Source organism: Rhodamnia argentea, chromosome 4, assembly GCF_020921035.1.
Source record: "Rhodamnia argentea isolate NSW1041297 chromosome 4, ASM2092103v1, whole genome shotgun sequence".
Classification (NCBI taxonomy): domain Eukaryota; kingdom Viridiplantae; phylum Streptophyta; class Magnoliopsida; order Myrtales; family Myrtaceae; genus Rhodamnia; species Rhodamnia argentea.
Window position 1 is genome coordinate 23046583 of NC_063153.1, and position 24630 is coordinate 23071212.

Genomic DNA, 24630 nt, shown 5'->3' on the forward strand with positions numbered 1-24630 from the left:
CTTTTGTGAAAATGAAAAAAACAATCAGAAAATTTCCTATACGTTGTAAGTTCTTCTCTATCATTTTCGCCATCATCCTCTTCCCCCAAATTCTCACCCCTCCTATAATCTCTAAAAAAATCCCGATTTTCTAACAAATTTTCACTTCGTGCATACAATCCGCTTGCTAATTCGGTGGTGCGATGCACCTCAACCGCTATCCAACTTGTCTCTTGGATGACGAGTCAAGACCTCTAAAATGGTAGTGGCATTTTGATTCGTTCACTCTCGTGTTTTATTAAGTTTCGTTTGTTTTGCGAAAAATGAATAATTAAAAATAATTATTTATATTATTTAAAATAATTAGTCAATGGAAAATATTTTATTATTTTTCCGTTTGTTTTTGCTTAATTTTTTTAATTTTATAAGTTGAGAAAAAGAAAGGAAAAAAAAAAAAAAAAGTGTCCGGGCCTGGCACGTGGCCCGGCACGGCCTTTAGAAGGCGTAGCGTAGGTAGCTCAGCCTCATATGATAGCAATCGTCCCCTTCCCTCTGTCCGAAAAGCCTCTTGGCAAATCTACGACAGCGTCGAAAATGGAAGACGACGCCGAGGCCGCGAAGCAGCTGAAGAAGCTGAGCATATACAGTGCGGCGAGGATCATAAAGCGGAGGGACAACAGCCTCTACAACGCCCTGAGATCGATCTACGAGGACTCCATCTTCGTCGCCGAGATCTCCCAGCTCTGGCCGAGCCTCCCCTTGGTCGCCAACCTCCGGTGCGGCCTCTGGTACTCCTCCGCCTTCCACGCCACCTGCTACTTCAAGTCCACCGACGGCCACACCAACAACTTGTCCTTCAACACCTCTCGGCTCAATCTCCACGTCGCCCTCCTCGCCGGTAATACTCTCTCTCTCTCTCTCTCTCTCTTGGAGGATTCACCGTGGTTTTTGTTAGTTAAGACGGTAGTTTTCACAGTGGTTGGTTGGTTGAGCTTGATCAAGACCATCGCTTGTTCTCTTGGGTGGATCGGGGGTGTTTGAAAGTTCAATTCTTTGCCGAGTAAAAACGAAGAAGTCATGTAGCTTGAGTATCAGGTTTAGTGTTACCATTCTTATACTTAGGTGGCGCATGAGTTTCTTTGATCTTCATCGTTCAAGTTTTGCTTATACTTCCTTGTTGGTGATACCGTTTTGATTCTGGTCTTCTGTCTCTGTTGTCCGATGGGTAGGACAGAAAGGAGGATGTATCGTCATCGATTCAACTCGGAAAGGGAAGAGGTTTCCTGACAGCATGTCGAAGACGATACCCATCTGGACGTGCGTCATGAATAGAGCTATTGTCAATTACAGGAGGAAAATGTGCAGTGATGGCCTTATTTCAAAAGGGGTGAGTGAGTATGAGTACTAGTCTCGGTAGTTTTGAGCTTCAGACAATTTATAGCATTGTTTCTGCATTTCCTTACAAATTTTTCCTAGTAGTATTATTCATGTTCTGCTGGTGCTTTTGATTTCATTGTCTGTTGGAGGAATCAATGATTACCTCATTATGGAACTTCTTGTCTGTTAGTGCTTACTCAAGCAACCTTAGGTTTAGCAAGAACTGCAAAGTTTTTTTTTACTGCTACCTTTGCATTTTATGCTCTTCCCACTTATTACTATGTTATAGAAAAGTGCTTTTGCTTTATCTGTTTGAAATGCTGATGAGGATATTTCCTCCAAGTAAACTATGTGGAATTTGCACTCATACAGGGTTTAGATAAATCTAATCAACATGAAAATAGCGAGGGACAGGCTCCTTTGGATTGGGATTGTTCCTTGCATCTTCCTTTGTGGGTTTCTGAGACAGAACGGTCAACTATCGAGAAACGCTTGGAAAGTTGGACTCATCAGTTGGAAGCCAGTGGGGCTGATATTAGTTCGATTGCCTCATGCTTGAGGAAGCCCCTGCGTCCATTATGGGTGTCACAGAGAACTGTTATTTGGTTGAATGAAGTGCCTGATCATGATTCTTGGGATTTTACACCAATCATACTTGTTTCTGCTTCTTGCTCAAGTGGAACTGCCCAACACAAGACTACTTCAGAGTTCAGCTGGAACTACATAGCAGGGGCTGGAGATGATGAGGAAAGCTGGGCTAGGGGTTTATCACCATCTCTTTTCTGGGAAAATGTGTATGATATCATAGAAAGTGGTCCTGCTTTGTGCAATCGGAAGGTAGCTGATATAGTAGAGAAGCATAGAGTTTACCTATCTCAAAGGGGGCATACTGCCCCTCAGGTCAAAGTCAAGGGTCCGAAATTGCCTGGGAGTACATGCAATCTTTCTTGTGACGAACCGCCCCTAGCTTCAGAGATGGCTAATGCTGAAGTTGATCCTAAGTCTTCCCATAAAAATTGCCCCATAACTTGGCTGGGTTCGACAAATCTCGCTATGTGCTCAACTCAATTCTGTATGTATTTTTGTGTTGCTCCAGCAATTGATTAACTTAAATTGTTTGATCAAGTGAGACTTGCAGCTCTTTCGATAGTCTTCACATACCAAATTTGAGTTGAGACTCTCCCTCTGTTTTCATTTCTTGAATCTATAATTCTTTTGCCTTGATCCTTGAACTGGGAATTTAGAAGTTTTGAGGGTGGGGAATTCTTCCAATCATAGCTCTGCACTTTTTCATTCCCTCGACACATAGGAACAGCATAGTGTCTTTTCACACTTCTCTTCAAGTAAAGGAGGTTACTGCCTTCAATTTTAAAAAACTAAAAGGGGGTCATTCTATATATAGATGGTCATAATAGTGCTGTTTCTATTAACATTATTGGCACCACCTTTTGTCCTGCTTTTTTCTTCTGGCTCACTGTTCTGCCTCGATTTTTCTTTTGGTGCAGCTGCAGAAGCATCTGGTGTTGATTGCATCTTGAATTGTTCTCATGAGTCTATTTCTGTCTCTTTACAAAGTACTGAGGCATGTCTACATCTTCCAATGCTGGTGCGTACAAACAAAAGCTGAAGAACACTCATGAGGTGTAATTAATATGAAGATAGATCTTCCTTATCTACAGCAGTAGATTAAGAGAGCATTGAGTTCTAGTGGTATAGATTTTGAGCACCGCCAATTTACTCCTCTAAAACCTTACTTTTGTTGTCCAGAACTCAAAACAAGATCGGTTCTCCCTATTAAGCAATCTTCAGACAGCGGTAAACTTTGCAAGGTCGAATCTAAGCAAAGGGAAGACTTTTCTCATCTGTTGTCAGAATGGTAAGAAAGTTTTTCAAGGATAAGGAACTCCTTTCAATTTATTACAGATATTACTTCATGTAATTTCGTATGCTATCTGCATGAAAAAGCTGTAATCAAATGTGCTTCTGAGGATTGACATGGTCAGCATTCTTTAGTTGTTTTAATCATTGAGAGAACTCGTTTGTGCATTACTTCACAGGGGAGGACATCAGTGTATGCACTTGTCTAGCAATCCTAATGTCGTTATTTGATGATCAAGGTATATGTCAACTTTTTTCTGGATTCTAGATAGTTTTATTCCCTTTTTCATTTTCCTTAAAATTTGGGCTGTTTATTAGGAACCTATGATGATGGAAAATCCTTTAGCGGGACAATTGTTACTAAATGGGAGATGCGGCGGCGACTCGTTTATATCTGCAAGTTTGCAACAAATGCGCGACCTTCCCGAGGAAATCTAAAGCAGGTGTTCAATTTCCTTACTGGCGGAGGAAGAGCCAGTTCGGATTCTTAAGATTATGGACGTTGCTGCTTCTGTGAATGCTAATCGGGCAGGGACAGATTCTGTCTTCCTTGTTTTTATTCAACGAGATTTCTGCAAAGATCTGGGCAAATCTCAAGGTTAGATTGAGCTTCTACCGGTAGTTTGAGTGGTGACTAATTTAGATAAGAGTAGATACTGAATCTTTGTAAAATTTGCGAGGGAGGACATATTGTGTTGTTGAGCTGCTCAAAAAAGACAATCATCTGTATCATCGTGATCACTCACCTTGCAATTCCCTTTTATAGAGGGGGTTTTGTGGGAAGCATAAATATACAGGATGGTCTTAAAAGTCTTATGTTATTTGAACTTTATTAGGTGTTTCGAGCGCGTTGCTTTCAGTGCATCTCAGCCCTTAGATCAGTGTGATTCAATAGGGTTAATCCTCTTACATCTACCTAGTACAGTCAGAGGATCCATAGGTTCTTGTTATTCACTTCAGATCCCACGAGTCCTATAGACAAGACACTTGAGACAGCATGGAGCTATTTTATATGTCTGGGCTTTACAATGGGTTTCCACATGGAGTGGGACTCCATGTCTTGAATGGCTGAAATGGCTCCCATGACCACCTTTAGCGACCCGTAGAAGCCTGAAAACACATTTGCGGGCATGCGAAAGCATAGGCATTTACTTATTGGAATGCCGTTCCGTGCCCTCGAGATCAGTCTGTTACCATTGTTGGATTGATAGGGTCTAGCTAGATGGATGAATGAATTGGACATTTTCCACTGCCTGGTACTGCTGCGGCGTACCTAGAACCAGATCCAATCAATATTTCGACCTTATGTGTTTAACATTGATGCAGCCATAAAGTTGAATCCTGGCTGCTTCATTAAGGTAACCACCCAAATGTCGGTTCAAAGTCGAACCGCTCTTCAGCACACTAGAATCATTTAATTTCAAGCTTAGATACCGATATTTTACATCCTTTCCCCTCTGCACCATGGTCATACTTTTGCTTTCTCTGTGTTACGTTACGTCCCACTGTGTTCTCAGTCATAAGGCTACCATCTATTTCCGTCTACAGAAAAGGTACGTCCAACAATATGAAGCATTGAGAAAGAAGTGGAAAAACATTATAGGACTAGAAAGTCCTTGATCTAATCAGCATAATACAGCAAACGAGATCGAAAGCAGCCGGTTAGAGGTAATTTTTTGTTACCGAAAGGGAGAAATTACTGCTTGCCGGGGAAGTGTACTGTTTGTTTTCACTTGAACGTTGAGTACTACAGTGGTAGACGCTGAGTTTTAACTCGAGGAGAACAAGCTAAGGGATTTGGACCTAAGGGAAGTATATATTTCACATGTCGGACGATTGGTGGGGGCAGCAAGGAGCGGCGGCGGCGACCTCTACCCCTCTTTGAGTTAGTCATTCAAAGGAAGGCAAAGCACTCGGACTATGACCGAATGGTGGGAGATGATGACTTTGCATGACACTGGACGGATTAGCAGGCTCAAACCGGACCTCGTCATAGTTCTAGCTTCTCTTTAGGTTTTGATCGGTCTGAGTATTGTCGTTCTCTTGTTGCTTTGAGACAGCCAGTTGCCTGAAATATTCATGGAAAAAGAGGACAAGAGGGGTCGTGAATTGCAAAAGAGACCATTCAGGTGCAAAAGTCTTAAAGCTGAAAGATAAAAGTTTTGCAATTTGCTTTGTAGTTGAGAGATGTAATAGGCGTGCCTCGGAACCCATTGCTCGTACCCAGTAGGCACGTTTCGAAAACAATATAGAAAAGGATCTTGAAAATGCTTCATATATCAACGTTGAGAAACGCCGGACTTGCTAAGATCGGTTTACAAAATCGATTTGCAAAGTGATGTGGCAGAATGTTATTGGGTCCTGAAGATGGGTCCACTCGTTCAAAAGGCCATTTACAGTCCGACACATCACTTCATGAACCGATTCTGTAAACCGATCTCGCTATGTCTAGAACTCCATTCCCAAAGTAAATACTTTGGCAACTTTGCATCTCCTACCAATAGTGTGTTGTGCTTTTTAATGGCCCCATAACATGCATGACCATACAAGATTTTCGGCATTTTCCACTTTTGTCTGAAGCGACCCTTTCGCTTTCATGGCGTGTCATTCACGATAATCGCGAACGGTCACAAGCAACTACAAATAGTGGCTGGGGGACAAAAGCAGCCCATGGATTAGCTCGAACTATAGTAGTGATGGTGACCATCATCATCAGAGTTAATCTAGATCCCAGATTCGCTCCTTGGACCAAAAGATAGTTAAATTAACAGTCTTACTGAGCAGAATGTATACATAGTCCACCAAAGGCGAGACAAAAAAAATAGGGATGAACATGATTTTAGGGTAAAACTTGAAATCGGAATCGGACCGGTGGGGAAGCTGGTCCGGTTCCGCAGTATGTAGGGTGGGTTTTAGGTTCCAAAATTGGGGAACACTAGAACTTGGAACATAGACTTGTAACAAAGTTTTATGTTTCTCTTAGTATATGTTTTCGTGCGATTCTATGGTATTCTATGGCGTCCGATGATGAGTGCGTAATCCGAAATCATTAGTCTAAACTTTTATTTTCGACGATACTTATGATTGAGACTTTTACTTTGTCAATATTTTATATTTATTTGCGTTTAAATATGAGTTGTGGTTAGCAGAATGTAGCAATAAGTGATGGTCATTAAAGTGATGATTCACCGTAATCGTTCAATTAAAAATGCAAGTAGAACCTGCGTAGACCATGAAACCAACCTTGAAATCTGTGAAAAGGTAGGTTCTAGGTTTTAGGATATGTAGGGTATGTCTCGAGATTTCAAAAAAATAATGAACCTGTTCCGACGGTGACGTTTCAACTTCTAAGTGAAACTTGTTCCGAAGGGTAGATTCCGGGTTCAAAGTGAAACTTGTATGGAGCCTAGAATCGCTCACCCATCGAAAAAAGGATTTGGCCTTTGCGATACGAAGAAATTGTCCAACTTATTGTGCGGATATTAATTCAATCATGAACTTTCTAACGTTATCAATTTAGTCCCAAATCTTGGTGCGGAATTTTAATGTAACCTTTTCGATCAATTTTTGTCGGAAGTTGCTAACCTGTCTGTGTGTCACGTAGGACGGTTGACGATAACTAGACTGCCACAACAACAATTTCCAGCTGAAAATTTACTCGAAGGATTACGTTTGAGCTTTATATAAACGTTTATGACTAAATTGATAAAATTAAAAAAGTTTAGAATTAAATATGCATCCGCACAATAAATTTAAGACCGATTGGGTAATTTTTCCCTGCGATACCATGGCTCCAATTGTGAGCTACAGTTTGATTTCACAACTAGGTATTTTTCCCAATAGCTAAAAGAGAAAAAGCCTCATTTATATACTTGTTCCAACGATGACTCAATTTAAAGCGCGAATAGATCATAGGGAGAACTATTTTTCAACTCATCTACGAGATTGGCTCATTGATCAATTAACGTTAACGTGTACTATGTATGAGAAGCAGCCATACGACGTAGTTTCGGTACCTCGTACCGCTAATCACAAAGACATCAATCTTTCGACAATCCACCCGAGTTTTTGACTCGTGCGTTATCTTTTCTATGAGGTCAATGCTTTTACGAGCTCGATATGCTTTCTCACTCAAACCGGCTTTTCTCATCAAAGAAAATAATTCAAACTAGATTAGATTCCAAAGAAAAGATAAGAGACATCATAGTTCTAAGCTCAATTACATCGATCCTTTATCCCGAAGCTTTTGCTAACTTTAATTAGGTCATGTTTAACGAGATAGCGCCATCATTTTGCGACCACCCACTGACTCATTAGCGACCAGCCTGCCCCCCAAGAGTAAAGTAAACCTAATCATTATCGTGCTCCGACAGGTGTCGGAATTCTTAACCATGATCCAAGCGCTCAAGATCATGTTTCCTTAAAGTTCTCACCCATTTCTTCTATATTAGATTCCTAATCTTGATACTAAACATTATTAAAACGTGATTTCACGTTTCCAAATCACTTCAAAAGAATCATTTTTTTTTGTATTAATCCCTGTGATTTTCCCTTTTCCTTTGAATATACACACATCTTTCATACAATCATCTTTCGCAAGTGTCCCCACATCCATCACTTAGTTACATGAAGACAAAACGGCACAGGGCCAGCGCTGGAGTCGCCCAAATCTTGGGCCCTCGCTTTGGCCTAGAGAGAGCCGGCCACCCTTGCTCCGCCGGCCCTTGTGGCGATGGGCAGCGACAGCGGTGGCGCCCCATCGACACATTCTCTTTTTCTTTTTTTCTTTTTTAAAATAAATTTTAGCTTTCCTTTTTTTTTATTTTTCAATCTAATTTAAAAGCAAAGAAAAGAAAGAAAGAAATAATGAAAAATTAGAAAAATATTAAATTAATAGTAAAGATTATTCACGTCAGCATCTCGGTCGTATTACGTAGAATGATTGGCGTTCACATCGTTGATTTTCGACCACCAAAATCGGTCGAATGGACTTAATTGACAAAACATCAAAAAATTTTGAACTCAACTAATAAAATTTAATAATTTAGGACTCAACTGGCAAAACATTATGGCTTAAGACAACAATTTCTCGGGAAGATAAACCCTTTCAACCACATGACGCCATTGATAGGATTCTTTTGAAAAGCGTTAGTTCACGTGCAAAAGAGGGACGGCGGAGTTCGACATTTCCATGCCATCAAAGAGGTACATAATAAAGCTAGATGGCGAATGCCTAATTATAATTAGTCGGATTATGTCGAAAGAATGCCATAGCAAATGGAACTCTAGCTGATCTCTCTTGTCAAGTACACATTGGGCAAACTAAATTAGCAACTCGGCATTAGATCCACCGACCATGGTTCCACAATAAATCGCGTTTTTTTGTTAACACAAGAACACCTACTGTACTTTATCTCTATAATAGCAACTTACGTTTAAGAGAAATAATTCGAAAACAGGATTTATGGAACCTTCGCATTCGTCGAATCAACCTTTTTGACCAACCCTACGTCGTATCAATGTCCCACCACAGCAACACCTGCTAAAGCCTTGTCCATTTCTGCGACATTTTCTCGTGGCCCCTTACATTTTCTCACGTGGTTTTTTTGGTTTTTCGTTTCTCAAGAACGTGGGTGAACTTCGATACTCGTCCTAGGTTAGGCTTGTCTCCATCAACTGCTGAAATTTGGCACGGGTTGCCTAAGAATACGAGAAGCCACCCGACAACATTCGAGAAATGCTCGTATGATGCGCCAACGTTAAACATAAATTAAACTCTCAATCACAGCATGCCGAGATTTAGGTTCATGGATTAATCTAAACCCAATATTGACTAGTCATAAAAAAAAAATACATCACGCGTTGAATTATACGATTGACACGACGGGATGAGTCATCAAGATATTTACAAAATATGCATCTCGACTCCTTTCACCTTTAAAATTCGAGAAGTTGAAATTCTGATTTACTTGCTTTTTCGCGTATCTATCTTGGCGTGAATTAAAAAAAAAAAAAGCATTCAATGTGACAAAATATTCTTTCTTGAACTTATGACTGTGGCTAGTAGATTAAAGAAAATTTATAGGTTCTCTCTCTCTTGCGTTCTTGCTAGGGTTTGCCTTGCTTCTTGTGAGGTGGTAGTTACCTATATCTCTAGGCTACATCTATAGGCATCTTTATAGATGCTAATATAATTAAAGTGGGGCGCAATTCATGGTTTTAATTCCGTGTAAAGGCTGCATTATTCCAATCGTGGTAGCTTTGAGGCGTGAAAATCGGAGTTCAAACAATTACACAACATAAGCAAAAAAAAAAAAAAAAAAGACCCGATTGATGTAGTCACTCCATTGGAAGCACGCAACACAAGCCCAGAATATTTAACTAGGGGAGGCGGTGCAAGTCCAAGTCCATAAATATATTTAGTTAGACTTACATTCATTAAAACAACTTAAATCAATAAGTTATATGTCAATTAAGATATTTTAACTGCTCCACACCATATCAATTCTTTAACATAAGAATTTTCTAACACAAATCACACCCGCATATCTACAGAAAATAGTATCTCAAATATTTCATACAACAAAAATTTTGATGTCGAAAATTCAAATGGTAGCATGAACTCTAATCCAGTTAAATGAACTTCTTCTAAAAAAAACTTCTTTGGCATTTCAAGAACATATAGCGCAAAAGTCGATTACACAAACCTAACAATTTATGACATGAGTGTTATGACTTTTTAATCCGTCACTTGAGTGTCATAACTTTCATTTAGCGTTCAGTTGAGTGTCATAACTTTTTAATCGATATAAACATGTTTTACAAATTACGACACTCGGTTAGTCGATCAACAAATTATGGTATTCAAGTGAGCATCTTTTAAAAGTCGTAGCACTCAAATGATCTACTAAAAAGTAGTAATGTCTCTAATCTTACCTAAGTGATCGACTTAAAAGTTAATAAGATTTCTAATCTTATTCCAGTTGTCCAATGAAATCTTTGAACGATGAGTTTTACCATATATAGATGTGGCTCGAGTTTATTTGCAAATGTTTTGCATGTGAGTGATGTCCATAATTAATCGATCAAGAGACCGATTAGAGCCGGAAGTACGCTCCAACCGGGTTTTTCCTAATTTTGTAATTTGTAATTTCCTTGCAACCCACAACAAGCCCCTCCCGATTTAAAAATAAAATTGCGAGTTTTCAGCATTCGTGGTGCGAAAAGACACAAAAAGTTATTGATTTTATTTGGTGCTGCTAATACATAAGATAATCAGTGGCAGCGAATGTGCCGTACCGTACGATGGCTAGATAGATAAAAGGAAATGAGGAACAATTATGACCAAAAGATTATCGATTAATTTAATTACCTAGTATTAATTAATACTAATCAATTAAGGCCTTCATAATTGCGAAAATCATTCGGGATTCTTCCTGCAAATCCACGGATGCCGAGTTGCTAGTCAAACTAAGCGTCTTGATCATCATCACCCGCACATTCTTCCAATTAATGCATGCATTAGTTGTGCCATTCCATTCGTGCTTCCGTCACTTCATTTAAAGTCACATAAAAAAATGGAATGCGAAGGATTCTCTTGTCTCTGGAGATAGAAAGATGAACTATGTCGAGATAGAAGTTGGCACGAACGGCTGCCAGTGGCTACTTGTGGAGGTCAACTCATCTGTTGGTGCCAATGAGTATATAGTTACTTGTTACTTTACGTATAACAATTTGATCTTACCGAACGAATCGATTGTTACGGAAGAATTACTCGACCAATCCTAAATTTGTTGTACCAATGTCAACTTAATCTAAACCTTTTTTAGTTTTTCCAATTTATTCCTAGCCATTTGTGCGAAATTCTCAATGTAATCCTTTTGGTCAATTTTCACCAAAAATTGCTGATATGACAATCCAGTCATCACCGATAGTCTTATGTGGCACACTTTCATGTCCCCGCAATTTCCGGCGAAAACTAGCCGGATGGACAATATTAGTATTCCGTGCATAAGTTTAAGACTAAATTAACAAAATTAAAAAGCTTATGACTGAATTGACATCTCCACAATATATTTAGGACTAGTTGGACAATTTCTCGATTGTTACCTTGTGACTAGTCACACTTAGTCCACTTGTAAAATATTTTGCACATTTATTATTATTCCCGAAGGCTACTAATACTTGGAAATTTACTGAAGTTGCATTTGGTTCTCCGGATTTTTAGTCGGGATAGGTTAGGATAAGATATGAGATTTTGACAAATCCTATCCACTGTTTGGTGAATTGAAGTAATAAAGCTGGATATGTCATATCCTATATTGTTCATTGTTTGGTATTTACGACATATAGATGTAAATGAATCTGAAAATTTCTAAACACAGGCCATAAGAATCTTTTATAATTCATTGTTAAATCTAGTAAGAGAGAAAAATGTAATCATTCACATTTTCGACTATGAAAGTTTTGCCTCTTTTGCTACTTTCATTAAACATCAACATGAACCACAAAACTAGAACGAGAAGGAGTTTTGACTCTCTTTCTACTTTCAAAGACTTTTGATGTAAACCAGAAAGCTAAGAAGGAGAACAAGTTTCGATTCTCTCACCATTTTCATAGAGTTTTATTTGTGAATTAAAAATCTACAAAAGAGTCATGAAACTTCAACATACTCTATAGATACAGAGGAGAAAGAGATGGCGACGCTAGTGTTTTTTTTTAGAAATTTCATTATCTCTTCGAGAATTAGAAAGATAATTTTCAAGGTTGAATATGTTCACTTAAAATCTAGGTTCTTTTGTTTCATTCCTTTAATTTTTAATCTTTTTTTATCATTATTTTTATTCCTTTCCATCATTTCTTAATAATTTTTTATTAAGTAATAAACTGTACTATTGTACTTAAAATAAGTGATGTATATAGATACTAGGTGTGTGTATGTATGTATATATAAATAAACCATAAATTATAGAGTAGAAAGAAATTGATATATAAATTAAAAATATAATAAATAAAAATGAGCATTATTATTTTTGTTATTTTGAGTTTTTTTTAACATTAGAATTAAAATATAATTACTATTTTAATTTTACAATTTAAGAAGTTTGTTCTCCAGAAAAATAGTTTTTATACCATGAAGAGAAGAAATCCTATCCACTTCTATCCCACCTTCTCTCATGAGATAATTTTATCCAGGCTATATCCCCTTTATATCCCACTTTGTCCTGTCCCGGGCGAGTACCATACACCCGATGTGATAAATTTTATTATATCCTGACTTTTATCCCTACTACCAAACGTAGTCTAAAAGAATATGTCAAAATAGGAAAAATAATAGATCGACTTGTTCTATTGATGATGTGGTAAATAAAGTTAATCAAATCACGGATAAAGATTTGTGCCTTTTAGTGAGGTCTAATGTGACCTTCATTCTTTCTTAATGTGTGATTGGGCTAATCCAATAGATTAATCAAATTCATATTGAGAGTTCAAACTAGTCGACCATTAAATTCATGGATCCATTTGTTTAAACACTGAACGAGAAAAATATCCTTCTTTTTGGAAATACGTATTGCTAAAATGTCTTTGCTCCACTACAATTATTCTAAGTTCATAGACGTGAAACTGTCCAACTTTGGACCAAAAAAGCCAAAAAGAAAAAAAAAAGCCAAGGGTTCAACTTGAGCGAAGTCTAACAACGCGTCAAGCAATACATTACATCGAAGCAGAAATGAGAACAAGAAACAAGTTGCAATATTTTAAGGTGGTCGGTTGCTTCTAAAGTTAGGTCAAAACTATAATCTCTCACTTTTTTTTTTTTTTGGTTGTAAATCTCTCACTTAAAATGGTCTTGATATAGGAGTTTTCTACATTGCATTTCCGCGCTCTATATATGTTTGTCCATGACATCTTGATCTCTAAATCTGGTAAAATAAGGTTATATGCCTTTCAACATCCAATCGAGATAAATATTTAAAGAAAGGTAATATGCAGATCTGTCAAATGGGCGGTCAGATTGGATCATAAATAGTCCGGCCCAAATTGACCCGTTAACTTGTTTATGACCTATTTGCGTGTAGTGCAAATTTCTCAACCTATCCCCGATTCGACCCATATTACTAAAACACCTCCATATTTAATCAAATCTAAGAAAACTTATTTCTTATAAATTTTTGAAAAAAATTATATTACTAAATCATTGTGGATGATTCTTATAACTTCTATAATTTTAAAAAGAATCGGATTTTTCTTATAATTATTAAAAAAATTTGAGTTTTTTTATTGTATTTCTTTTAGAAAATTTGATTTTTTATTTTTTTCTTCTAAGACCGGCGAGGGTCGAGCCCTCGTCCCGATCCGGCAAAGGTCGATTGGCGCCCTTCCCGGCTTCGTAGGAAAAAATGGTAAAAGAAAGAAAAAAATAATAAAATAATAAAATTTGTTAAAGAGTTCTCATTGACTCAACTAATAACCTTGATAAGCTACCTATATTGTAAATGGGTTTTAAAAAACCATTTACATCCCTCATACATCTAAGTTTACAACTCCAACCTATTAACAACCCATTTATTAAAGCTTTACTAACCAATATGTATCCAACTCCAACCCATTTTGAAGGCTCTAGTGTGTACGATGGGAAAATTGTCCAAAAAGTCTTAAACTTATTGCACTTTGCTCAATTCATTTTTAAACCTTTCAATTGTGCCAATTGAGTCCTAAACTTTTTAATTGCTTTGCCAATTGAATTCATATAGCCAATTTTAATATGAAATTGTTGACTTAGACGTCGGTGGTGCTACGTAGAATGGCCAACGCTAATCTGGACAATTTTATATACATATTTCTCTAGAAATACTAGATTTTTTAAGTAATTGTTTATTTTTTTTCTTTTTTTCTTTTCTTTGTTTCTCTATCAAGTTTGGAGAGGGTCACCGGTCAAAGGCGAGGGCCGATGACCCTTGTTGGCCACTAGGTGAGGTCCGCAAAGCCCTCGCCAATCGTGGGCGAGGGTCACGGTCCTTGGCCTGATTTAGTGAGGGCTTTGCGGCCCTAGCTAGTGATGGGTGAGTGTTGGCCGCCGACCCTCGCCGGGCTTGGCATAAGAACAAAAAACTCAGAAACTTTAAAAATAATTATTAAAATTATTTACGTCAGCACTAACCGTATCATTTAGAATGCACGACATCTAGTTAGGGATTTCCGGCTAAATTGATCAAATGGATTCAATTGGAAAATTATCTTAAAGTTTAGGGCTCTCTTGGCAAAATTGGAATCAAATTAGCCAAACATGATCCCGTAGGAATTTGCAAACTTGGAGAAGAAAAGGGTATAGCTGGAGAATGATGCCCAGGTACTTTATGTTGTAATCTCAGGGTCATTGTCTGTGGCTGTGAATAAGTAAAGGGTCATCATCTTTTGGGTGTCTACACGTGCGGTTGGGGGGCTTCCACACATGGTCCAACTGAGATTCTGGTAAAAAAGAGGCGATCAAGAAAAGAACAAGACATTGGACCAAAAAAAAAGACAAAATTAGTTTAGAAAGAAAGAGACAAAGCCTGAGTAAGAGGTCCAAAGAAGGTTGAGGGTCCAAATCGACCAGCTAAGGCTAAGGTCATAGTGGCATGTAGCAACAATCATCCGGAGATGCAGGTGACCCAACCAAGATTTGCAGGAATATGCCACCCAAGAGAAAAGGGTCCCCCCATCTTTCATCACCTCTTTTTCTTTGTTTAGTTCTCGTTCTTCTTTTTCTACTGTTGTTTGATTTCTTCTCGGGTTTGGGTTTGAGGTGTATGTAGATGTGCTTCTTGTTACAATTCAGCGCACAAACCTAACAAAGTAAAGAGTAAAAGTGAGAAAAAGAAATCGAGATATAAGATTTAGTTTGATTCTTCGTTAAACTAAGTTTCCACTATAATTAATACCTCGCACCTTTGCGTCACATCACTCAATCACAAGTCAAGGAGATAAAAACCCTGTGCTTTCTTATCAATGAGGAGTATGAACCGCATCTTAACACTTCTCTAGGAATCTACAAATTCTGTATCTTAAAGAATGTTTTTTTTATGCTAAACCACTGAAATATTTCGAGCTACGTATTTGGAACACGTGCAGGTCGTTCCTGTGTTTTCCTTCTCCATGGAAATGTGAGTTCAGCTGGAACTTGTGTTTATACAGAAACTGGTGGAGCTTAAGGCTACTGATGATTGGGCTCAGTTACGAGATGATAAAGAGATTAGGATCTCCTGATGGTGAGCTGAAATAATCTAGACAATCTCCTGGTTCTGATATGAAATGATGTGACTTGTAATCATGGTCGGAGGGAGTTTCCCACCTCGGACCTGGTCTGAAGAAACACGGCAAACCCTTACAAGCTTTACACCTATTCAGCAGGCCAGTCTAGGATTATCTTGGAGTGTATATTCTTGGTTTTTTAAACATAAGATGCAACACCATGAATTCTGGAAGAAGATGAAACTGCGATTCACATAAAAATCAGCAGCAACTGAGAATTTTTCCACCGACCAAGCCTTCTTAAGGCCCGATGATCATCACATTATCATCTTTGTTTTGGACTCACATTCTGGAGGCAAACATTTCATCCCTAGTCATACTCCTCATGCTATCATGAAAGATCCATCCATCACAAAACTTGTAAATTTTCCACATTTTCTTGGGGCTGCGTGAGACTATAAGCCAATGAGATCAGAGCACCATGGCATATTATAAGGCGGAAACCAACCCTCTTTCCCATAATATAATAACAAAAGGGAGAAAGAGGGAGACTTTAAACAAACGTGCTCTTAAAGGCACGCCCTCGTCACATCAGCCAAACTAAACCCAGAAAAGCAAAAGGAGGTTGGGACAAGGACAAGAAAGAAAACAAATATGGTTTGCCCGGTAGGACACGGTGGTCTCGGTCATCTTTCTTTGACGCTGCCAAAATGGAGGGTGGTCAAACTAGCGATGGCTGGTTCGGCTGAACCGCCGGTTCCGGTTTCACAAAAAGGTAGAACCGGAACTGGCCCTTGAAGGAGCGGGTTCCGGTTCCGGTTTGGAACTGCCGATTCCCGAGCCCAATGGCTCTTTCCCCTCGGGCCTCCCTTTTTTAAAAAAAAAAAAAACGGGTCGGAACCGGCGGTTCGGGGCCGGTTCAGAAAATTTAGAAATCGGAACCGGCCCTTTGAGAGCCGGAACCGTGGGCCCGATCAACGGGCCTGTTCCAGGCCGCCGGTTCCGGTTGGCTATGTCTAGGTCAAACACCCCCCTCTCTGCTAATAGACATGCGGTCCTATGAGAAGCTGGAGACACTAGTATCATAAGAGCAGAGTTCGACTCCCGCGGTCTGCAAAGAGGCAAAGCAAAAGTAAGAGAGGAGAGAGACCAAAAAAATTCACTCTCTATGGGAACCCCACAAAAAAAAAATTTCCTTGTTCTGATGCTGCCTGAAAGTAACAGCCACCAAACACATGATTGTGCATCATTATTCATTGTTTTTTTTTTATCTATAAACTCACACATCAGTGAGATTATGGTGAGGCTGCTTCATGGAAAAATCTGCTTAATTATCATTCTCATGCCTCACGGCCTCCTCTCTATATAGAGGGTGAGAAGCTCAGATGTTTACTTTTATGCGTACCCTTCTCTCTCTCTGCCAATCCCTCTCTCTCTCTCTCTCTCTCTCTCTGTAATCTCTTAAAGGGTTTTCATCAAACGGTCTTAAGTGTCAGTAGGCCAAATGGGTTCTCCACAGGAGGGCGAGATGGAGAAAGGAGATCGAATGAGAAGCAGAAACAAGGGCGCAAAGAAGTCGGTGGCGATAATCTTCAGATATGCCGATTGGGTTGATGTTGTGCTCATGGTGTTGGGAACCTTCGGAGCTGTCGGAGATGGCATGTCCACCAACTGCTTGCTGGTCTTTGCTAGCCGTCTCATGAATAGCTTAGGGTTCGGTCAGACCCAACAGAACAATGGCCACTTCATGTATGAAGTAGCACAGGTAAATTACATTCAACTTATATAAAGACGCACAGTTTTCTATTTTTGATTTTTGTGTTCACAGTTTTCCATTTTTCGGTTTTGTGTTCACAGTGCAGCTTAAGCTTTGTGTACTTGGGATTAGCAGTCATGCTCGTGGCTTTTTTGGGTAAATTTTTCTAAGCTTTCCTTCTGCTTTGCCTTCCAAGGACACGAGGTGTTTTGATTCAAAGTGTGCATGGAAAATTATTCTCCTAAGGTCACACAATCTCGAAGTCCATCAAAGTTTTTGCACTCAAATTAGGAGACACTACTGTCACTAGGATGGACACGCAAGCATAGTCTATAGGAAAGAAAGTGACTACTTTGGAGAAAGTCTTTGGTGGGTTTCTTGGGAAACCCTAGAAGGCCTAAAAAGTTTCAAGAGAAAGTATCCCTAGTGACAAATACAGTAAGATCTACACATGCTTTGAAGAATCTTGAAAATAAGAAGGATCAAGCTAATGGATGATAATTTCTTATTGCAAATGATTGCAGAAGGATATTGCTGGAGTAAGACGAGCGAGCGACAGGTACTGAAGATCCGGTACAAGTATTTGGAGGCCATTCTCAGACAAGAGGTTGGCTTCTTTGATTCACAAGAGGCGACTACATCGGAAATCATCAATAGCATTTCAAAGGATACTTGTCTCATTGGTGAAGTTCTTAGTGAAAAGGTACTATACCGATTGACCTAACACATGAAAATACAAATGGGTGCGCTTGCTTTTGAAAAAGTTCTCTTCTTTTGATCTATTCTACACAACATTATGGCTATTATCTGATTCTACATTTTACCTACTCTTGTCGAAGTATTTCTAGCTAGGAATCAAGGGAACTTTTTCTCGGTTTAGGAGAATCGCCTTTCGACTTGTGTGGAGAAACTGAACAACAATAATGGACAGAAAACTGAAAAGAATTCATGCACGAGACAGGCCTTAAACGTCTGATTCTTGAGTTACAAGGAAATATTCAACGGAAAAATTACATCATTAGTAAGAGCAGCTCGTTTATTTTTCTTAGCATTTTTCTTCAGATGATAATCTGTCAAATGTTGTTGTGCTTTTCACCACAGAACATATCAACCTCCTTGGCTTGTTTCGTGTTGATTCTTTGTTTCAATTTCCTTCAGGTGCCGATATTCCTGATGCATGCATCGGTTTTCATCTCGGGCCTCGCATTTTCCACTTACTTCTCTTGGAGGCTCTCCCTGGTGGCCTTCCCATTGTTGCTTCTCTTGATAATACCGGGAATGATATATGGCAAATACCTTCTCTTTCTGTCGAAGAAGTGTCGAAAAGAATATGGTAAAGCCAACACCATCGTAGAGCAGACCTTGAGCTCCATCAGAACAGTCTATTCCTTCACCGCTGAGGGACGAATTCTCGAGAGGTACTCTTCTATTTTGGAGAGGACAACGAAGCTGGGAATTAAACAAGGCATAGCCAAAGGTCTGGCTGTGGGAAGTACTGGCCTTGCTTTCGCCATTTGGGCTTTCTTGGCTTGGTACGGAAGCCGCCTGGTAATGTACAAAGGCGAGAGCGGCGGCAGGATTTACGCAGCGGGCCTTTCCTTCGTGCTCAGCGGATTGTAAGTTAATTTACTCAATTCCTCACCCAAAATAGATTTGCACAACATAGGGATACACTCGCAAGTAAGAAATAAGTACGTCCATGTGTTACATATATCTGTTGGCGTATATCCATAATCGAGAGTTGTCACATAATCTAGAATCTAGAAGAAAAGAATCATCTCCATAAAACTGTTAATTACATAAAAAAAACCACTTTTCTATCTGATCAATGATTCTAGCATTTCTTTTTTGCTTCACTATGCTGCTTGCTTCTTTATCTCAGCATATAGGCCCGACCGCGTTTTGAATTTTGCTGAATTATGAATGCATGAGCCAGTTTAAGTGAAATTTCATCTTGACAAAGAAAGGATATACATGTACCACTGATCAGATCATAGTCTTTTTGTGCATTTTTTGCAGTATTTCTGAATTTCCTCCATTTCCGCCTGCTTTTTATCGCACTTGAAAGCTTTTTCTTGATGAAGTTAGCTAGCAATGAGCATAGAATCTATCTTTTGCGAGAGCTTACTAATTATAGACTCGTACAGAATCATGAATTATATGTACTCTCCCATATATGATATCGCATTAGAAAGCTTGAGCACTTTTAATTTCCTAAGAAGAGATCTACAGCTACAGCTTGAAGGAAATTAAACATATATGACAACACAGGTAGGGCCAAATGTGACGCGCCTGTCCTTAACCTGCTTGCCATTAGCTATGCTTTTCAAGTTAAATCATAATTCGACAATATCTCGTCATTTCAGTTTTGATCGTATTGCTAGAGAATCTTGGTCTTACATCGTCAATTGCCAGAATTGTCGTGTTCAAAAAGAAGTGCTCGAACTATTGTTTCGGCATCGATGATTTTTCATGGAAGGGGACCCAATGTTTGGCCAATAAAGGCAAGCTCGTATTCTCTCCTTTTAGGGTTGCTTGTTGACAAACTCACTTTAAAGGTCGCCCTTTTGGAAAAGGAACATATATATCTAAAGACACTCTAGATGAAAACCTCATTTAATAGTTCGACGACAAATCATGCACGATTTGGAGAAAATGACAAATTTTATATCATATCAACTGACTACGAGAATTTGAATGTTTCTGATCCTTTTGATTCAGTTTAGGTTCTTACTTGGTTGGATCAATGTAATCTGTATCATGCGCTGTGAACTTCTAAATTTTGGCTAAACTAGTAGCAATGATCATCAACTATTGAATCGTTAACACTCGAGAGAACCGACGCATGTGTAATTTGTAGAACCCTTGTATGCCTATGTTGGTTATGAATCTGAAACGGTTGATCTCGATGTAGATCCCTCGGGATGGCGCTTCCTGATGTGAAGTACTTCACCGAAGCATCAGTTGCGGCAGCACGGATATTTGAAAGAATAGATCGAGTTCCAGAGATAGACAGTGAAAGTCCTAAAGGGTGTGTCTTGGACAATATATCAGGGGAAATAGTCTTTGACCATGTGAAGTTCACATATCCTTCTAGGCCGGACTCGGTCGTCCTTAGGGATTTCAACCTGAAAGTTGAAGCGGGAAAAACTGTCGCCCTCGTGGGTGCGAGCGGGAGTGGCAAGTCCACCGCGGTCGCGTTGCTGCAGCGATTCTACGATCCTGATGGAGGAGTCGTGCGTATAGATGGAGTCGATATAAAGACGCTGCAGCTAAAATGGATAAGACAGAAAATGGGATTGGTTAGCCAGGAACACGCGTTGTTCGGGGCATCGATAAAGGAGAATATAATGTTTGGGAAGCTGGATGCAACGATGCAAGAAGTCACTACCGCCGCGATCGCCGCAAATGCTCATGACTTCATAAGGCAGCTTCCGGATGGATATGAGACCAAGGTAACTTGAGCATGTTTTCCAAATAATGCATCATTTAAGTTGGTTAGTTCTATATTTAGCCTATGCAATCAAGACGAGTTTGTTTTCATGGGGATTTAACTTACAGGTTGGTGAAAGAGGAGCATTCTTATCAGGTGGACAAAAGCAGAGAATCGCCATTGCGAGGGCCGTCATAAAGAACCCAGTGATTCTCCTACTAGACGAAGCGACTAGCGCGCTCGACTTGGAATCAGAAGGGCTTGTTCAAAATGCCCTTGATCAAGCCTCTTTGGGGAGAACCACACTGGTACTATTTTTTTGGTTTTTTGACTCATTATGGAATGTATTCAAATTCAGATCATACTGTAGTTGTTTTTATATCTAGATACACATTCAAAGTTAATATACCTCTCTTAATTTCATCAAATGGATAAATCATGCATGATAACTTTCACTCACTTTGCAATTAAGTTAATCATGCTGTTCACGATATGATGTGATTCAAATTTGGAGTTTCAAATGAAAACGATGAGTCAAAATCGGGTTTTCCATGTCACGAATAAGCCCTGATCAGCTGCCGATTTGGCATCCTCAGGTGGTTGCGCACAAGCTATCAACTGTGAAGAACGCGGACCTCATTGCCGTGGTCAATGGCGGTCTCATCGTCGAGATAGGCTCCCACAACGATCTGATGAAGAGAAAAGATGGACACTACGTAAAGCTGGCGGAACTACAGAGCCAGTTCAACTGTGATGAACAAGAGCAAGGATCCGACATTCGTGTATCGTCTGTCGCGAGAAGCAGTGCGGGCAGACTAAGCACTAAGTCGAGCCCGGGTATGTTCGCTTCACCTCTAGCAGTGTTGGATAGCCCGCAGCCAGTCTCTCATCCTCCACCGTCCTTTTCTCGGCTCTTATCGTATAGTGGTCCGGAATGGAAGCAAAGCCTTGTAGGAAGTCTTTCGGCCATGGCCTTCGGGGCGGTCCAACCTGTCTACGCCCTGACCATTGGCGGCATGATATCCGCTTTCTTCGTGCAAGATCACAGCGAAATGCGAGAGAGAATCCGAACCTATGCCTTGATCTTCTCCTCTCTTTCCTTGGTTTCGGTCTCTGTCAATCTCTTGCAGCACTACAATTTCGCCTACATGGGAGAGCACCTCACAAGGAGAATTCGGTTGCGAATGCTAGAGAAGATCCTGACTTTCGAGCCTGCTTGGTTCGACGAGGAGGAGAACTCGAGCGGAGCGTTGTGTTCTAGGCTGAGCAATGAAGCTTCCATGGTCAAGTCTCTTGTGGCCGACAAAGTCTCTCTCCTGGTCCAAACCACTTCCGCCGTCACGATCGCAATGATCATGGGTCTCGTGGTGGCTTGGAAGCTCGCGATAGTCATGATTGCAGTGCAGCCCCTCACGATCCTATGCTTCTACACCCGGAAAGTCCTGTTATCAAGCTTCTCAGCTAAGTTCATCAAGGCTCAAAACCAAAGTACTCAAATAGCCGTGGAGGCAGTTTACAATCACAAGATAGTGACTTCCTTTGGGAGCATCCAGAAAGTTCTCGAACTGTTCGATAAAGCTCAAGACGAGCCCCGGAAAGAAGCCAGGAAGAAGTCATGGCTCGCAGGGATAGGCATGGGATCGGCGCAGTGCCTAACATTCATGTCGTGGGCTTTAGATTTTTGGTACGGCGGCACATTGGTAGAGAAAGGGCAGATATCGGCAGGGGATGTATTCAAGACATTCTTCGTGTTGGTCAGCACCGGCAAAGTCATAGCCGAAGCCGGAAGCATGACATCCGATTTGGCCAAAGGGTCTGCTGCAGTCGCATCGGTGTTCCAAATTCTCGATCGCCAATCGCTTATCCCGTGGTCCTGCCAAGTGAGTACATGTCCATCATACCATATGACCATTGCTTTCACATTCAGGCATTGAAAAAAATACCAAACGTTTGACAATGTCTTGATGAAAGTTAACTTACTTTTTCTTTTGTTGGCTGAAACATGATCAGGCAGAGGACAGGGGTAACGGAACCATACTGCAGAAAATAACAGGAAAGATAGACCTGAGGAATGTTGATTTTGCATATCCTAGCAGGCCCAAGAGTCTGATACTGAGGCAATTCTCGCTGGAAGTGAAACCGGGAACAAGTGTCGGGCTTGTGGGGAAAAGCGGTTGTGGGAAATCAACCGTGATCGGCTTGATCCAGAGGTTCTACGACGTCCAGCGGGGGTCGGTGAGAGTCGATGGCGTGGACATAAGAGAGGTCGATGTCCACTGGTACAGGAAGTACACCGCACTCGTCAGCCAAGAACCGGTCATTTACTCGGGCAGCATACGCGACAACATTGTCTTTGGCAAGATCGACGCCACCGAAAACGAAGTGGTGGAGGCTGCAAGGGCGGCCAACGCCCACGGATTCATCTCGTGAGCTTTGCCTTCTTCTGTCACGACTCAATTTGTGGGTCAATTGTACCTTAACATGCTAGCAATTGTGCAAATTTTTTTACTAAGTTTGTAATTAAATTGTTCAGGTCTTTGAAGGATGGGTATGAGACAGAATGTGGAGAGAGAGGGGTGCAACTATCAGGAGGCCAAAAGCAGAGAATAGCAATCGCAAGGGCCATCATCCGGAACCCAACCGTGCTGTTGCTCGATGAGGCGACCAGCGCGCTCGACGTGCAGTCGGAGCAACTGGTGCAAGAGGCACTGGACCGGATCATGGTCGGGCGGACCACGATCGTGGTGGCTCACAGGATCAACACGATCAAGGATCTTGACTCAATCGCGCTCGTTGCCGACGGCAAGGTGGTCGAGCGGGGGACATACACGCAACTCGTGAGCAAGCGAGGTGCCTTCTTTGATCTCGCCAACCGTCAAATTTAGGCTTATGGGGTCGCGCTAAAAGATGGTGTATATGAACTATGGAGTAGTAACCAAGTTTGTGAGGTTAGTGCCAGACATATCTTGTATTGCATAAGAGGTGGTGTAATAGGCCTTTTGCATCCGAGGAATCTTCAGGCCCTGCAGCAAGTGAGGAGGGGCTCGTGTAGATGTTATCTTGACGACTACGACGGAGTCGGATCAGGATCACAAGACCCGACATCATCGTAAGCAACCGTTGTAATGATGACTGTAATTGAATGACGTAATTGTACATGTACATGCGAGTGAAAGCCAGTATAAGCAAGATTTTGAGGTCAAGCATGTGAAGATCCGTGCGATTCGACTGCTAATCGAACCTACCGATGCGGTGAAATTGTCGGATTTGTAACATGATAATGTGCTATGCCATCACGGTCGAGGATGAGCCCATGGAAGAAATGGTGACTATGCTAATTTGGTAACTTATCTTCCATGCAAAAGATAAGGAGCAACACCAGGACAAAAACTTGTCTCAACGACCCTGAACAAATTGGCGATCTCTGTGGACAGGGTTGCTCACTCTGATGAGATTTCCTTTCAGATTCGATGTTCTTGACGTCAAATGAATCCACCAGAAACAGTGATTTTGGAGCACCGACAGGAATTAAATTCAAGGGTCCTGCTAGAGTACAACGTTGTACTGTTACTTCTCAAACTTCTAAACTTAAATGGCTCTCACTCGAGAGGATATTGATGGCACTTATGATTTGATAATGTCTTACACAATATTTGGCAGATGCCGAATACAAACGCACGCCCGAATCAAATCTCGAACTTTCGCCACAATCTTCTCTCGTCTCGCGATTCCTCCCGAGGCTTTGTTTCTTTGTCACTTTCTCAGATCTTGTTGCTTTGCTTAACTATCGCTCTATGCTAACCAGGGCAAAATTTCTAAGTGTTTTTTAGACGGCGGTCACAGTTAAAGCCACTGGCCGCGACATGGAGGCCATGACTGACACAAGGATGAGCCGAGGCTCAGGCGACTTCCAAGTGTTGCCCACGAACTCTAGTTTCGATGAATGCGGGCTCGCGGCCGCCACCTACACTTT

At 40.5% G+C, this 24630-nt stretch overlaps 2 protein-coding genes across 4 annotated transcripts; both read left to right on the forward strand.

Moving 5' to 3' along the window:
- Positions 1 to 477: 477 nt before the first annotated feature.
- On the forward strand, positions 478 to 3987 carry LOC115740736 (tRNA A64-2'-O-ribosylphosphate transferase). Of its 3 annotated transcripts, none has more exons than XM_030674315.2 (7): positions 479 to 877; positions 1209 to 1366; positions 1729 to 2428; positions 2862 to 2962; positions 3124 to 3232; positions 3414 to 3473; positions 3553 to 3987. In XM_030674315.2, exons 1-7 carry the CDS (start codon positions 508 to 510, stop codon positions 3723 to 3725), a joined length of 1671 nt encoding a protein of 556 aa, XP_030530175.1. In that variant the 5' UTR covers positions 479 to 507; the 3' UTR covers positions 3726 to 3987. The 3 variants fall into 3 exon arrangements, 2 of the variants coding, with proteins under 2 accessions (XP_030530175.1, XP_030530176.1); XM_030674316.2 differs by having other exon boundaries at positions 677 to 877; positions 1214 to 1366; XR_004015394.2 differs by lacking the exon at positions 3553 to 3987 and having other exon boundaries at positions 478 to 877; positions 2862 to 2997; positions 3414 to 3434.
- A 12803-nt stretch (positions 3988 to 16790) lies between these two features.
- On the forward strand, positions 16791 to 23805 carry LOC115740539 (putative ABC transporter B family member 8). The gene is made up of 9 exons (XM_030674028.2): positions 16791 to 17233; positions 17326 to 17380; positions 17749 to 17927; positions 18383 to 18840; positions 20139 to 20679; positions 20786 to 20965; positions 21254 to 22537; positions 22668 to 23083; positions 23191 to 23805. The coding sequence occupies exons 1-9, from the start codon at positions 16973 to 16975 to the stop codon at positions 23540 to 23542; spliced, it is 3726 nt and encodes a 1241-aa protein (XP_030529888.1). The 5' UTR covers positions 16791 to 16972; the 3' UTR covers positions 23543 to 23805.
- The last annotated feature ends 825 nt before the right edge of the window (positions 23806 to 24630 follow it).